This window comes from Protopterus annectens, chromosome 1.part2 (genome assembly GCF_019279795.1).
Source record: "Protopterus annectens isolate FY-2018-M chromosome 1.part2, PAN1.0, whole genome shotgun sequence".
Taxonomy (NCBI): Eukaryota; Metazoa; Chordata; order Ceratodontiformes; family Protopteridae; genus Protopterus; species Protopterus annectens.
Window position 1 is genome coordinate 702,881,389 of NC_056727.1, and position 12,801 is coordinate 702,894,189.

Consider the following 12,801-nt stretch of genomic DNA (forward strand, 5'->3'; position numbering starts at 1 on the left):
GAGGTGCTTGTGTGATGACTCTTTCCATCATATTCTGTTAATCTGTTGATGAAGATTCATGACTCTTGTTCTAGAATTACCTGACCTGTTCGTTTTACTGTGATATAGGATGTCAAGAACCACAGGTTTCTAATGACGTGTTAACAAGGCGCATATCGCTCCTTAAAGAGTCTGGTAGATGCAGAGAAAAGGTTCAAAGATTTAAATTTCTCCTTTTCTCCTAACAACTAAGGTTCTCAAGACCAAAGAACTATTTTGTTAGGCACCTCTGGGTCTTTTCACATTTTGTGATGTCATGTGAGATGTGAACCAAACAGAGAGTTGTACTTTATAATGGGTCTTATTAGTGCTAAATGCAGGGAGACAAGTACATATTTGGATCTAGGTGAAGTATAGTTGTCTGCAGATTGTGTTAATCAGAAATGATTTCCAGATAAGTAGCTTAAACAGCCCAGAAGTTAGTAGTTTATAGCCATTTGGGCTAATTTCTATCTCTTTCATTTCCCTGCTAAAAAAACGCATTTGCGCTGTTGTGCACACCGGGCAGCACCGGTTAGCTAGGGTTAAACTATTCCAGGCTCCACAAAGTTTACTCTTCAATTTTTCCCTTGGAACTAGACAAACTTTCAATTTAAGCACTCAAACCATTCATTTCACAGCCCAGCACATGCTCAAAACTCATAGCAAGCACTAATTAACCCTAGCACTAGACCCCCCTATACTGTCCAGGAGGACAAGGCTCTCTATTCATCCCTACCAGCCAATCAGTAAAACAGCTCATTTTACCTATTCAGGTATGTCCAAAGGGCAGTTTCAGGTGTACTCTCCAGTCCAACTGGTGAATCTCGGCATTTTGAGACAATGTTACAACTGCCTCATATACACAGACAACCCTCTCCTCCTACCACCAAACACTAATATATGCTAGAGATGCAATTATATAGCCAAACTGGAGGCAAAGCTCTCTCAACCCAAGACTGGAACTGACAGTCAAGAGGAGAAGGAAAATACTTGCAGCACACCACCAATCTCACATAGACCTATGAAACCAACACTGGCAAATAACACACACAAATACACAAAAACATACTCGGAGGCTCTAAATAAAAATCTGCAAAAGCAACAGATACCTCCAAAGCAGACACCCAAGCAGCCTCCACACCCCATCACAAACCATGAAACACATACTTCACATAATTAGTGTGCCATGCAATCACAGTCCTTAAGGCAAAATAACATACCCAACACACTAGTAATAGGCGACTTTATAGCCAGGCACACTGATGTCCCACTAACTAGGCTGGACAAGGAGAAGGTTACAGTTAGCTGCCTGTCTGGCGCCAGGATCTGCCACGTAACTCAAGCACTCAGGTGGCTCCAGAACAAGTACAAATACGACTCTGGCATTGTCCATGTTGATGTGAATGACCTGCGACATACCTCCCTGGACTACATGAAAAGAGACATGGAAGTGCTCTCTGATCACGTAGCCCAAGCCGGTATGACCCTGACCCTGAGTAGCATCCTGCCATCACCAAGAATGATGTCACACTATAAAGAAAAAAATTATCAATTTCAACAATTGGCTAAGTTTCTGGTGTCATTCAAAGGGGATCCAGTATCTGTCCACCTGGGATGACATGCTCGACAAGCCACGTTGCTTCGCAAGAGATGGCTTTCACCTGTCACCCTTAGGCTTTCGAATACTGGCCAAGGCTTTCGCCGCCCCCATAGTGCCTTTTTTAGGCAAGGCTCAAAAGACAAACCCACCACCGTAAATAGCACAAGTAACCAAAAACTAAGGGTAATGCTACTCAATGCCAGAAGTCTAAACCTCAAAATGCATGCACTCGAGGCACTCCTCAGTATGGAAAACATCGATATCTGTGCAGTAACAGAAACCTGGTTTAAGGCTCCAGAGAGCACTCCTGCAGTACCAGGCTATAACTCATACCATACTTTTCAGCCACAGAAACCAGACCGAAACACAAAAGGCGGGTGTGTATCCATATTCATCAAGGATACCCACACCTCCAGGTTAGTGGTGCAGCACAATGCCTCAGAGATCATCCATGTGCAACTAACAATGGGCAAAAGTGCAATTCAAATTGTAGCTTGCTACAGATCACCTACCATGACCCACATTCCGCGTTTCTGGAGACACTGGAAAATATGAAGGTCCTACCAAACACCCTAATATTGGGTGATTTCAATTACTCGGACATTAACTGGGACAACTACTGAAGTACTAACTCCCTTGCCCAACACTTCCTAGAATTTATAAACTCGAACGCCCAGGATCAACTGGTCAACACCCCCAGTAGAGGTGACAGCATATTGGACCTGGTCATCACCAACATGGGCAAACGGTGTTCTACACCGGAGGTCAACCCCTCGCTGGTTAGATCAGACCATAGACTAATCACTCTGGATATCCACATTCCGCCCCCACCTCCAGTCTAGGAAACCACCATGAAAAACTTTTCAAAAGCAAATTTCACGTTACTTAAGACCGAGTTGGAAAGGTTCACAGCCCCCATGCTAAAGGACAATGCTGTCCAAGCTGCTGAAGCCCTTACAAAGGCACTCTGAGCACCTGCAAGAATGCTTGGATCGTGCTATCCCAAGCAAAACCAAGACTAACTCCTCCAAGAAAAGGAAACCAGTCTGGTGGACCCCTGCCATAAACAAGCTATACAATAGAAGGAGGAAACTAGTACAGAAAAGAGTAAAATCCCAAGAAGGAAAGAAGTCCCTGATCAGTATCAGCAAGAAACTACAATCTCTCATAAAATCATCCAAGGCTAGCTTCGAAGGAAAAATTGCCAAGGACTCCAAAGATAACCATAAAGCGTTCTTAAGTTATGTCAAGAACCTAAGTGGAAACTGTCAGATCTGCTCTGAGTTAGTGCAGAATGGCACAAAATACACTGAAATGGCTGATATTGCCAACATTCTGACAGACAGGTTTAGTGCAAACTTCACCCCCCCTCTCACCCCCCTAAAGGGCCCATAACCATACCAGAAGAATGTAGATCCCCAGCAATCACTGACGCAGCTTAAAACAGCCCTATCCAAAGCCAAAAACACAACTTCAATGGGACCGGACGGTGTCCCAGGCTGTGTCTTACATGAACTCCAAAATGAACTAACCCCTCATCTAAACACACTGCTCATACTCAGCCTCTCTACAGGCTGTGTACCCATGGAGTGGCGTACAGCAACAGTTATCCTGCTCCACAAAGGTGGAACCACAACTGACCCCAGGAACTATCGCCCTGTAAACCTGACTAGCCTGGTCTGCAAGGCTATGGAGCGCATCATCATGGAACTCATTAACAGAGACATTGGGAACCTCCAAACATTGGCCCCTACCCAGTTTGCCTTTGTTAAGGGCAGATCATGCCTCCTAAACCTGGTGAACTTCTTTGAGACGAACACACTATGAACAAGCACCAACACTTCACTCAGCTCGATGAAGAAATAAATATAAAAAGTCGTTCTTATTCATTTTAATACCAAAAAAAAATAAAATTAAGCTCTTTTCGTTTGGGGAAATATCCAAACTTCTTCAGATGTAGAGCAAGAACAAAAACAGTCAGCCCAGCAAAAATCCACTCTATATCATGAAGAATTAATTGATTAATTGCCTACAAGTGGATCACATCTGAAGAAGTTTGGATATTTCCCAAACGAAAAGCGCTTAATTTTATTTTGTTTTGGTATTAAAGTGAATAAGAACGCCTTTTTATATTTATTCTTCATCGAGCTGAGTTAAGTGTTGGTGCTTGTTCGTAGGACTTTTCTTCGGTTTTTCGTTTGTAACTTCTTTGAGACAGTTACCAAGGCTTTAAACAAGGGAAAGGAGATCCACACAGCCTACTTAGACCTGGCAAAGGCTTTCGACACCATTCCCCATTCTGGTATTATAGACAAGCTCACCAGCCTGGACATAAACCCCTACGTCACTAGAAGGGTTGCTAATTGGCTCACGGTTAGAACCCTCACAGTGAGAGTTGCAGGCTCTAGGTCTGACTCTAAACCGGTTACAAGTGGTGTTCCCCCAAGGCTCAGTCCTGGGACCCCTCCTGTTCGGTATATACTTCTCAGAGGTACAGGCAAGCACAGGAGGACTCTGGCTGACCAAGTTCGCAGACGACTGCAAACTGGGCGCCATAATTGACTCTCCGGCTGATACTACATCCTCCAGAAGGGTCTCACTGAGATGGAGACCTGGTGTCAAAATCATGGTCTCAAGCTAAATGCCGAAATGTGCATAGTCATCCCCTTTGGAAAAAGCAAAGTACCCGTGAACTACCACATACGTGGTAGTCCCCTAAATACAGAAAATGTAATAAGGGATCTGGGGACCCAAGTAGATAGTAATCTCTCCTTTGATAATCCTATTACCAAGGTGGTTAGAAAATCCTTCTATTTGGCCTACCTAATCACAAAAGGGTTCACATCTAGAACAAAAGAGGTTATTGTGCCCCTCTTCTTATCAATCATCAGACTCATCATAGAGTACAATGCCCCATTTGGGATGTACCTTACAAGACACCTGCAACAGTTGGAAAGACCACAGAAGTACATCACTAAGAGGATTACTGGCCTCAAACAGATGTCCTGTGCAGCCCGACTGAAGAAACTCCAGCTGTACTCAGTTGCATACCGCTTACTCAGAGGTGATCTCTGCCTGATATACAAGGCCATGTCCAACCCAGAATTGATGGACATACTCCACCAAAACAAAAACAAATCCCGAGAGCCACACGCTCTAGGGATCTAAACCTCACCACAACGATAAATAAGACTTGCTGGAGGGATAAATTCCTGTCCCAGAGACTTCCCATGCTTTGGAACAGGATTCCAATCTACGTTAGGCAGAGACCCTCACTAACACTACTCTTCAAGAGAAACCTTGACGAGTGGATGGGAAACAGAAAATTTACCCCGGGGATCACTGCAGTGGCTCTGCTGGACAGAGGCACAGGGAACTAATCTAAGGGGGTGGCGAAAGCCAACACATTCTGGCTAGGCTTACAGATGGCCTCGGGCAGATAGTCTAGTTCTTACCTATGAACCTATTACTTTAAGTAGTTAAGCATTGCACCCATGTTATGCCTTTTACTAAAAAGTGAGTTGAAGTTTTTATAAATGTGTTTTTTCTCTTGATAGTTGTGATAGGCAAGCTACACAAATATTTTATGGAGTTTGGTGATTGTCCTTGATTTATCTTGTCTTATTGTGTAAGATGAACAGTAATGTTGCTGCCCAATTTCAAAAGTGTGGTTACGTACCTCTGCTTCCTGTGGACGTTTTATTACCTGTTTGAAAGTATTTCCTTTGGAGCTTTTGATTTTCTAAAACAATTCCAAGGTGTCTTATTTTTCTGATGCATTTCTTATGAATGCTAGTGGGGAAAAAAGGTTGATTATGATATAAGTAAGTTATAGAGGGTGTATATAAATATAGAGCAGTGCATGTCATTGCTGTAGAGATTTGTTTATATGCATTTGGTGCAGTTTTTGTATTAACCGTTTTATCCTGTTTTAATATGTTTACTTTTTTATTTTCCTAACAGTTGTTTTACATAATGTTTTATGCAGGTAATTATGTAGTTACCTGCTTACTTAGTCTTTACTGTACCTGGGTGCAGTCATATTTGCATTATAAAGCATGTCACCTTCTGATCCTTCTGTTCATGTGATGAGTAGGGCAGTAGGCTGACACTGTTTATCCTCATCAGCAAGTTATTATGTATCTTGTTTGCTTAACTCTGATGTGTACATAATCACAAGTCCTAGCTTTCTTGTTGATCTACTCATTTTAGTTGACTGGTTAAGGTTCCTGGTCGGGGCTATTCAGGCTAATTACCAGTAATAATGAGGATGCATTTCTTGATGTACACTGAGTACACAGTTGTATTGTGAAGCTTTTGCATTGTCAGGATTGAAGGCCCAGAAATGTGCAAATGTAAATAGTTTAAACAGTAGTGCAAAAACTTGTTAGTCCACCATATTTATGGGAGTAGACGAGAATGAGGTACTTGGGCACATTGAACTAGGTAGACCGTGAAGAAGCTGCAAAATAACTTGTTAGAAAACTAAACAAAACATTGTCAAAAGAATTACAGATACCAACCATTTGAGTATGGATTTAGGTGCCATGATCCAGATAATGAAAAGGTGTCTGATACCACTGATATTATACACAGGAAAGATATAATTTTTTTAAGGATATAGTGAATTATACACAAATAACCAAAATATTTTTATATGAGATGTGAAAAAAAAGGAATCAAAAGTGTTACCCTGGGAGAGAGGTGGCCTAGCCATGCCAAATTTGAAAGGATAGCTTGAAACCACCCAGTTGAAGTAATTCTACCTTATACAAATTAAGAACTATACTTCTAAATGAGAAAAACATGTGGCTAACTCAATATGGCTAATAGCTTAAAAAAAGAAATACTAGGCATTTGGACACTGTTCAGTAATAAAGTAAGAACTATGTAGACAAACGTAATGATAAAGTAGCAGAACATTGTCCTAAGACAAAACAGTTGAGCATGTGGAGAAATTAAATATTTCTAATAGGAATAGTTACTGTCAAAGGGCAGAGAGGAAGATCAGGGCAGGCAGCCTGCGCATGGATAAAATGAAAAAAGGAACCAAAATATTGGGTAACAACAAATGAAAACTGGTGGCATGAGAAGCAAGAGAATCTTTTAACCTGACAGATAAGAATTACTAAGATATATAGAGTTAGTAGATGAACTCTAAAAGAGATTAAGGGAAACAGTGGAGCGGGATGGTAAACCCAATTTGGTAAAGCTCATAAAAGGAACTAGAACACTGTCAGCATCTAAGAGCTAATAGAGTAATTGTTTATAAGAATTTTAAAGCACAATTTGGTAGTTTTAAGAACAACTAGTGAATACACTTATGGAGCAACTGGAAATCTGTCAGGCCCTTAGGTGTGTTAGTAAATCAGTACTATTTAGAATTTTTGAACTGAACTGCCTTCACTTATGTTTCTACATGCAAGCCAGGCTAAGCAGCTTGTTTCCAGACAGTTCCAACTTTTTTTGATTCTCCAAGGAATGGCAAAACGGTGATTGGCACCATATCTTCTGGGAATGTCAAAAACTAACAGCATTTAAAAATGAGGCATAGGCCACAGTAAATAATATTATGGGTAAGTAAATGGTAGTCACTAAGAAAATGCTTTTACTGGGGTGGAAGATGGGATCAAAAACAAATAAAATAAGATCTTTACTATGTCAGTTTTTGTTAGTAGCAAAGAAACGTACCAGCAGAAAATGAACTCCAAGGAAGGTCATAAGGCAATTGAATCAGTAGCACTCATGCAGTAAGAGAGACAGTTGGAGATTAGGTCATTAAACGGTGTAGGTAAACAAATAACCAAGAAGTGGCAACTATGGGACCTGTGTACTGTAATAATGAAACTAAAGTATAACATAGGAGTGAGATGAGGATTTGATGTTGAAATAAAAGAAACATTGTTTTGCACACAGTTCTTGCAGTGAAGTGCATTAGTGTGCATGTTAGTATATATAGACTTAAGTTGGTAATAGTCCCTGAATTGAAGTGCAGTCACCACAGTGGAGCTTTATCAAAAAGTGATAATAGAATCATACAGTATTATAAAGGACATGACTGTGAAAATGATAGTGATAGGTCTCCCTTCCCTCAGTGAAATAATAATGGACTGCACAGTGTTTGCAGATGTTTTTTTTTTTCTTTTTGTAGATCATAAAAGTTTGTTTATAAAAGAAGAAAATTCTTGTTAGTCTAATATCTAACATATTTATTGCTTTGTTGTAAAGTCATGCGTCAGAATGTGAAGCGTGCTTCCCTGGAAGAAGTCCTGGAACTGTTGGCCACTGGGTTTCTCCGTGGAGGATCTGGATTTTTGAAAAGTGGGGGAGAAATGCTAAAAGGCGGGTCTATCAACAGAGAAGTTCGAGTTGGAGTCACGCAGGTCTGTCAAAAATTTTTTTTTTTGTTTGTTTTTAAAAGAAAAGTATTGGAATTTTGACATTTATAAACAGCAACTCTTCTATACTCATGCATATTTTCCAAATACTCTTGTTTTTAGTAGTCTGCAGTTTGCTGCTCTTCTTGATCTGTAAGATTCCCCTTCATTTGTAATGCTTTAACCTTTGTCAACTCTTCTAGATAATTCTTATTACTTCTTTTCCCCCTCTCTCTCTCATTTATATCATGTTTTAAACTCCATTTCATTTTATCTCACTAAGTTACTGTCCCTTTTGAAGTAAAGTCTGTCTTCTGTAATAAAATTTAAATGTTACCCTCTACCTTTTTTAATGGTTAACAGTGTCTAATATTTACACCATATCACTATATCTCTATTATTGTTTTTATCAGTACATTATCACACACAGTTATTTGATGGGTCTTAGAGCTTTCAGTTAAATACACGTTTCTGTGAAATGTAACTTTTTTCCAATATAGCCCAATTACAGTACCTGGGGGAATTATAAGTAAACTCTGATTTAGTTCCTGCTACTAAATTCACATCTTCCATAATAAATATTCTCATATACATCAAAAATGTTTCCTGTTTTGTTATATTGGGTCCCACTGATATATCTTCACTATTGTAAATCAGGTTCTAGTCGTTACCAATAAATAATATTCTCTGATGAAAACATTATTTCTCCCCAAGTTTTCCTGTACTCCATAAAAATATTTTAAGTGGAATATAAATACGTACATACTTAAAAATATTTCACGCACAGCATTAATGCCCTTCTAGCCTGCCAGTTTACCAAAACATGTATCATTAGTGTCCTGGCTGTTCATAAAAATGTCTAAACTAGTGCTTGTTTTAATGTACTTTGGTAGTCTATTCCATGTATCAGCTGCTCTCTCAGATAACTAATTAGTACATTTCTCATTCCTGTAGAATCTTCTACATAGGTTGTCCGATGATTCTTTACTGCTTTTTGATAAACCCAAACATTCCTGTGGTAGCTGTCTGTAAGTGCCCTATATATCTAAATAAAGTCTCCTGTTACTTTCTTTATGATATATTGTACAGGTTCAGATATTTTAGTCTTTCATAATAACTTATATTTTCACATCCAGGGCTGCCCTTGGTATAGTTCCGCAGTTTACTCATGCTTGTTTTCTTTTAAGGTTTCCATATTGTTATTTCATACTCAAGTTTGGGTCTACTGTAACTAACAAACAAGGACTTCATCATTTCTATTTTCCTGGACTTTATATTTTTATACAATCTGTACTTCTGCAACTATCATTAACCAATTGGTTGATATGATTAGAAAAACTCAAAACTGGATCTACCCATATACCCAGGTCCTTAAATGAATATACAGTTTCAATCACTGTGTGCTGTATTAAATACTTACCTTTCGATATATGCTTCCCAACTCTCATATGCTTAGTTTTTGATGCATTTATCAGCATGTTATTCACATGTGCCCGAATGGTCAATTTATTCAAGTTGTTTTGCAGACATGCATTATCAATAACACATGTAATCAGTTTACCCAGTTTCAAGTCATCTGCATACAGACTGTAGAAAACCTCAGATGAAAAAGATCAGAAAGATACAATCTAAACAAGTTTGGGCCTATGATAGAGCCCTGTGGGACACTCTGACTGTAACCAAGAATTTCACCTGTCGAATTGCTGAGTGATACTTGCCATTTCTTGTTTATAAGCCATGTAGCTATTCATCTTATCAAGAATACATCAATATCTAGTTGTTAGAGGCTGACATGGAGCTGTCTACTCTCATGTCTGCCGAGGCTGTGCATACGTCTGTTGCAGATGTAGAGGGGGAACCATGGCTGATTATATCTGAGGGGCTTAGAGAGATTCCTTAAATATTAGTTAGGTAAGAGGTGCCTGGTACCCTCATCAAATCTAGGCAGTGGTCTGAACCTCTTAGATTTGTTAAACCAAATGTTCCTTTTAAAAAGAAACAAAAAAACGTGTCTTCTGTGGCTAAGGGCCCTTATAAAGAGTGGCAAGACTTTACTTAGGAGTCTGCTCAATGCCGTTAAGGCCCTGAAAACCCCACAAAGATGTTTTTTTTTTCTCTGCTTCTGCTCCTTGCTCTTCCACCCACCTTCTAAAAGGCCTAGAGATTCTGATTCTTCTGATTAAAGTGTTGGATTCTGGTGAAGAGTCCTTGGCATATTCCTACCAGATCCACTGTCCTGTTTCCTTGGGGTCTGGTGAAAAAGATCCACTGTTCCCTAACTCTCCTTTTAAAGAATTATCTTTTGCAAATAGAGTGGTCTGCATGATGGAACACTTTAAGTTGGACTGTTCCCAGATTTCTGTGGTTCAAAAAAGATATGAACTCTTGCAAATGGACTGACCTAAACCTTCAGCAGTCCATCCTGTTTTAGCTGTCCTCTTGGATACATTTTCAGCAGTTTCTCAGAATCCTGACTCTCAACTCTTGTTCTCTAAGAAGGCAAGCAGATTTTATGAATTCCCTGAGGATCATAAATATTTGTATGCAAGTCCTTCATATGATCCTGCAGTTGTTTTCATGTCCACAGATTAGCCATCCAAACTGCTATCCTCTTCCAAGTTTTTACTTTCTGACAAGGACAGTTGTGTTATGGAGACGTATGAGGAAAAAGGATATATTTTTACTACTTTGACCTTTAAGGCCATTAATTATCAGACCCTCATGACTAGATATGTCCTGGCTCTTCTCTTTGAACTTAGGGAGATTTTGAGTGTTATGCCTTATTCGGACAGTAAGACTTCTGCTCTTGCTCTTTTGAGTTCTGCCTCTCAGGTGACTTGCCATTCCATTAAATGCAGTTGTGATTCTGTTGATGCCCCTTCTAGGGCAGCTGCATATAGCTCTGTCATGAATAGATGTTCTTGGTTGACCCTTCATGTCTTAGCTGGAGACATTAAAGCCAAACTTTTAGATTCTCTTTAGGATAAAGGTAAGGTTATGCAGGACCTGAAGCAAATCTTTGTTCTCCCTGCCCCTGAGTTCCAGAGGAATTCTTCATTTCAAACCTTCTTTAGTTTGTAGGCAGCTTAGACAGCATGCTAGGGACAAGAGGGTTCTTAAGCACATTTTTCCTTACAAGCCCAATCAGAGTTCTAGGGTCCAAAATCCTTCTTTTTCTGACAGATATCCCTCTGACATCCAGCCTTCCCTCCACCTCAGCCAGATTCTGCTCTCCCTTTCTTTTCCTGTCTGGTAACAGATAACCACAGATGCCTGGGTTACTCTTCATTATCTAAAACAGACTTGGAAGTCCTTTTTCTCTATTCTCTGGCCTTCCTCAGCCTCTTCCTTGCTAACTCCCTCATTTTCCTTTGGTTCTGCAGGATGTGGTGGAACAAGAAACCATCCAACCTTTCTCCTTATCTCAGCAGGGAACAGGTTTTTATTCCAGAATGTTTCTGGTTCCCAGGAAGGATGGGTCGTGGTGATGCATTCTTGACATGTCTTTTATTAGCACTTTTCTCAAGGTTCCTTCTTTTAGGATGTTGTCTCTACAGACACTTTTCCTACTATTGCTTCCTCAAGCCTTTCTTGTATCTGTGGATTTGAAGAAGGCTTACCTTCATATTTGTATTCACACTCTCTTCAAGAAGTTTTTGTATTTCTCTGTATTTCTTCCTTTAATTATCAGTTCTCTACTTTGCCTTTTGTTTTTTCTGTTGCTCCAAGGCTCTTTACCGAATATTTGGCCTCTGTGGTAGCCTTCTGCAGACTTCAGGAATTCAACTGTTCCCTTATTTGGATGACCTATTAATTCAAGCTCCCTCTCAGCAACTCCTGCCTCAGAATCTACACTTCAAAAAGCTTCTTCTGTACAGTGTGGGGTTCACCATCAGTCTCAAAAAGTCTATATTTACTCCTCCCGAGGACCAGATATTTTTGGGTGGCAGGCTTCAGAGCATTCCACTGTTGGCTTGTCTCCTGTCTCCCAAGGTCCTTTCTTTGAATACTTATTTCTCCTCTCTTCTTCCTCTTCCAGTTCTTCCTGAAAGGGAAGGTTTCTGAGCTCTGATGTACATGTTATCCACCATTACTTTGTCACAAGCTAGAGTTCCACTGGTGGATTCTCAAAATTACCTTGAATCCAGGTTTGCCTTTTCAGGTTCCTCTTCTTATTAAGGGAGCTGTACATGGATGCTTCCAGTCATGGTTGGGGAGCCTCTTCCATTAACCTAAAAGCAATCTTTGGTCTCATCAGCAAGTGACAGACCATATTAGCATCAAGGAGATGAGGGCTCTACTTCTAGTGCTCCAGGCATTTCATTCTCTTTGGGTTCAGGTAATCTAAAGGTAATTACAGATAATTCAGAATCATGTGCTATATGGGATCTGTATTAGCAGACCAAAAACTGTACTGAGCAAATCTCAGTTGAGCGACACCAAAAGTGTGAAAACCACAAATTTCAAATCTGAGAAACAAAACAACTATAACACGTAAACTGTCACTAAGTGTTTTATGCAGGGGGCAAGCTCCCTGCACCCCCCACACCCCAGCTACTTAAATATACCAACTCCAAGATCGCACTACATTGAAGTAAGGGGAATAATTCCCTACAGCGATCTCCATTCACTCTTGCGATATTTGCGGTTTTCGCACTTTTGGTGTCGCTCAACTGAGATTCGCTCAGTACAGTTTTCAGTCTGCTAATATAGACCTAGCATATGAACAAGCAAAGGGGCACAAAATACTTCCTTCTTTGCAGGCTGGTTCTTCAGGCTTGGGATTTTGCAGTCTGTCATCAC

General features: G+C 40.1%; 1 protein-coding gene across 3 annotated transcripts in view; it reads left to right on the top strand.

Annotated features, from left to right (window-relative positions):
* HEATR5B (HEAT repeat containing 5B) overlaps positions 1-12,801 on the top strand; it is a 2,176,461-nt gene that overhangs the window by 347,694 nt on the left and 1,815,966 nt on the right. For all 3 annotated transcript variants that reach the window (XM_044058540.1, XM_044058533.1, XM_044058548.1), the window contains exon 7: positions 7,850-8,004. In XM_044058540.1, coding sequence (XP_043914475.1) covers positions 7,850-8,004 — 155 coding nt within the window. The remainder of the gene's footprint in view (positions 1-7,849; positions 8,005-12,801) is intronic.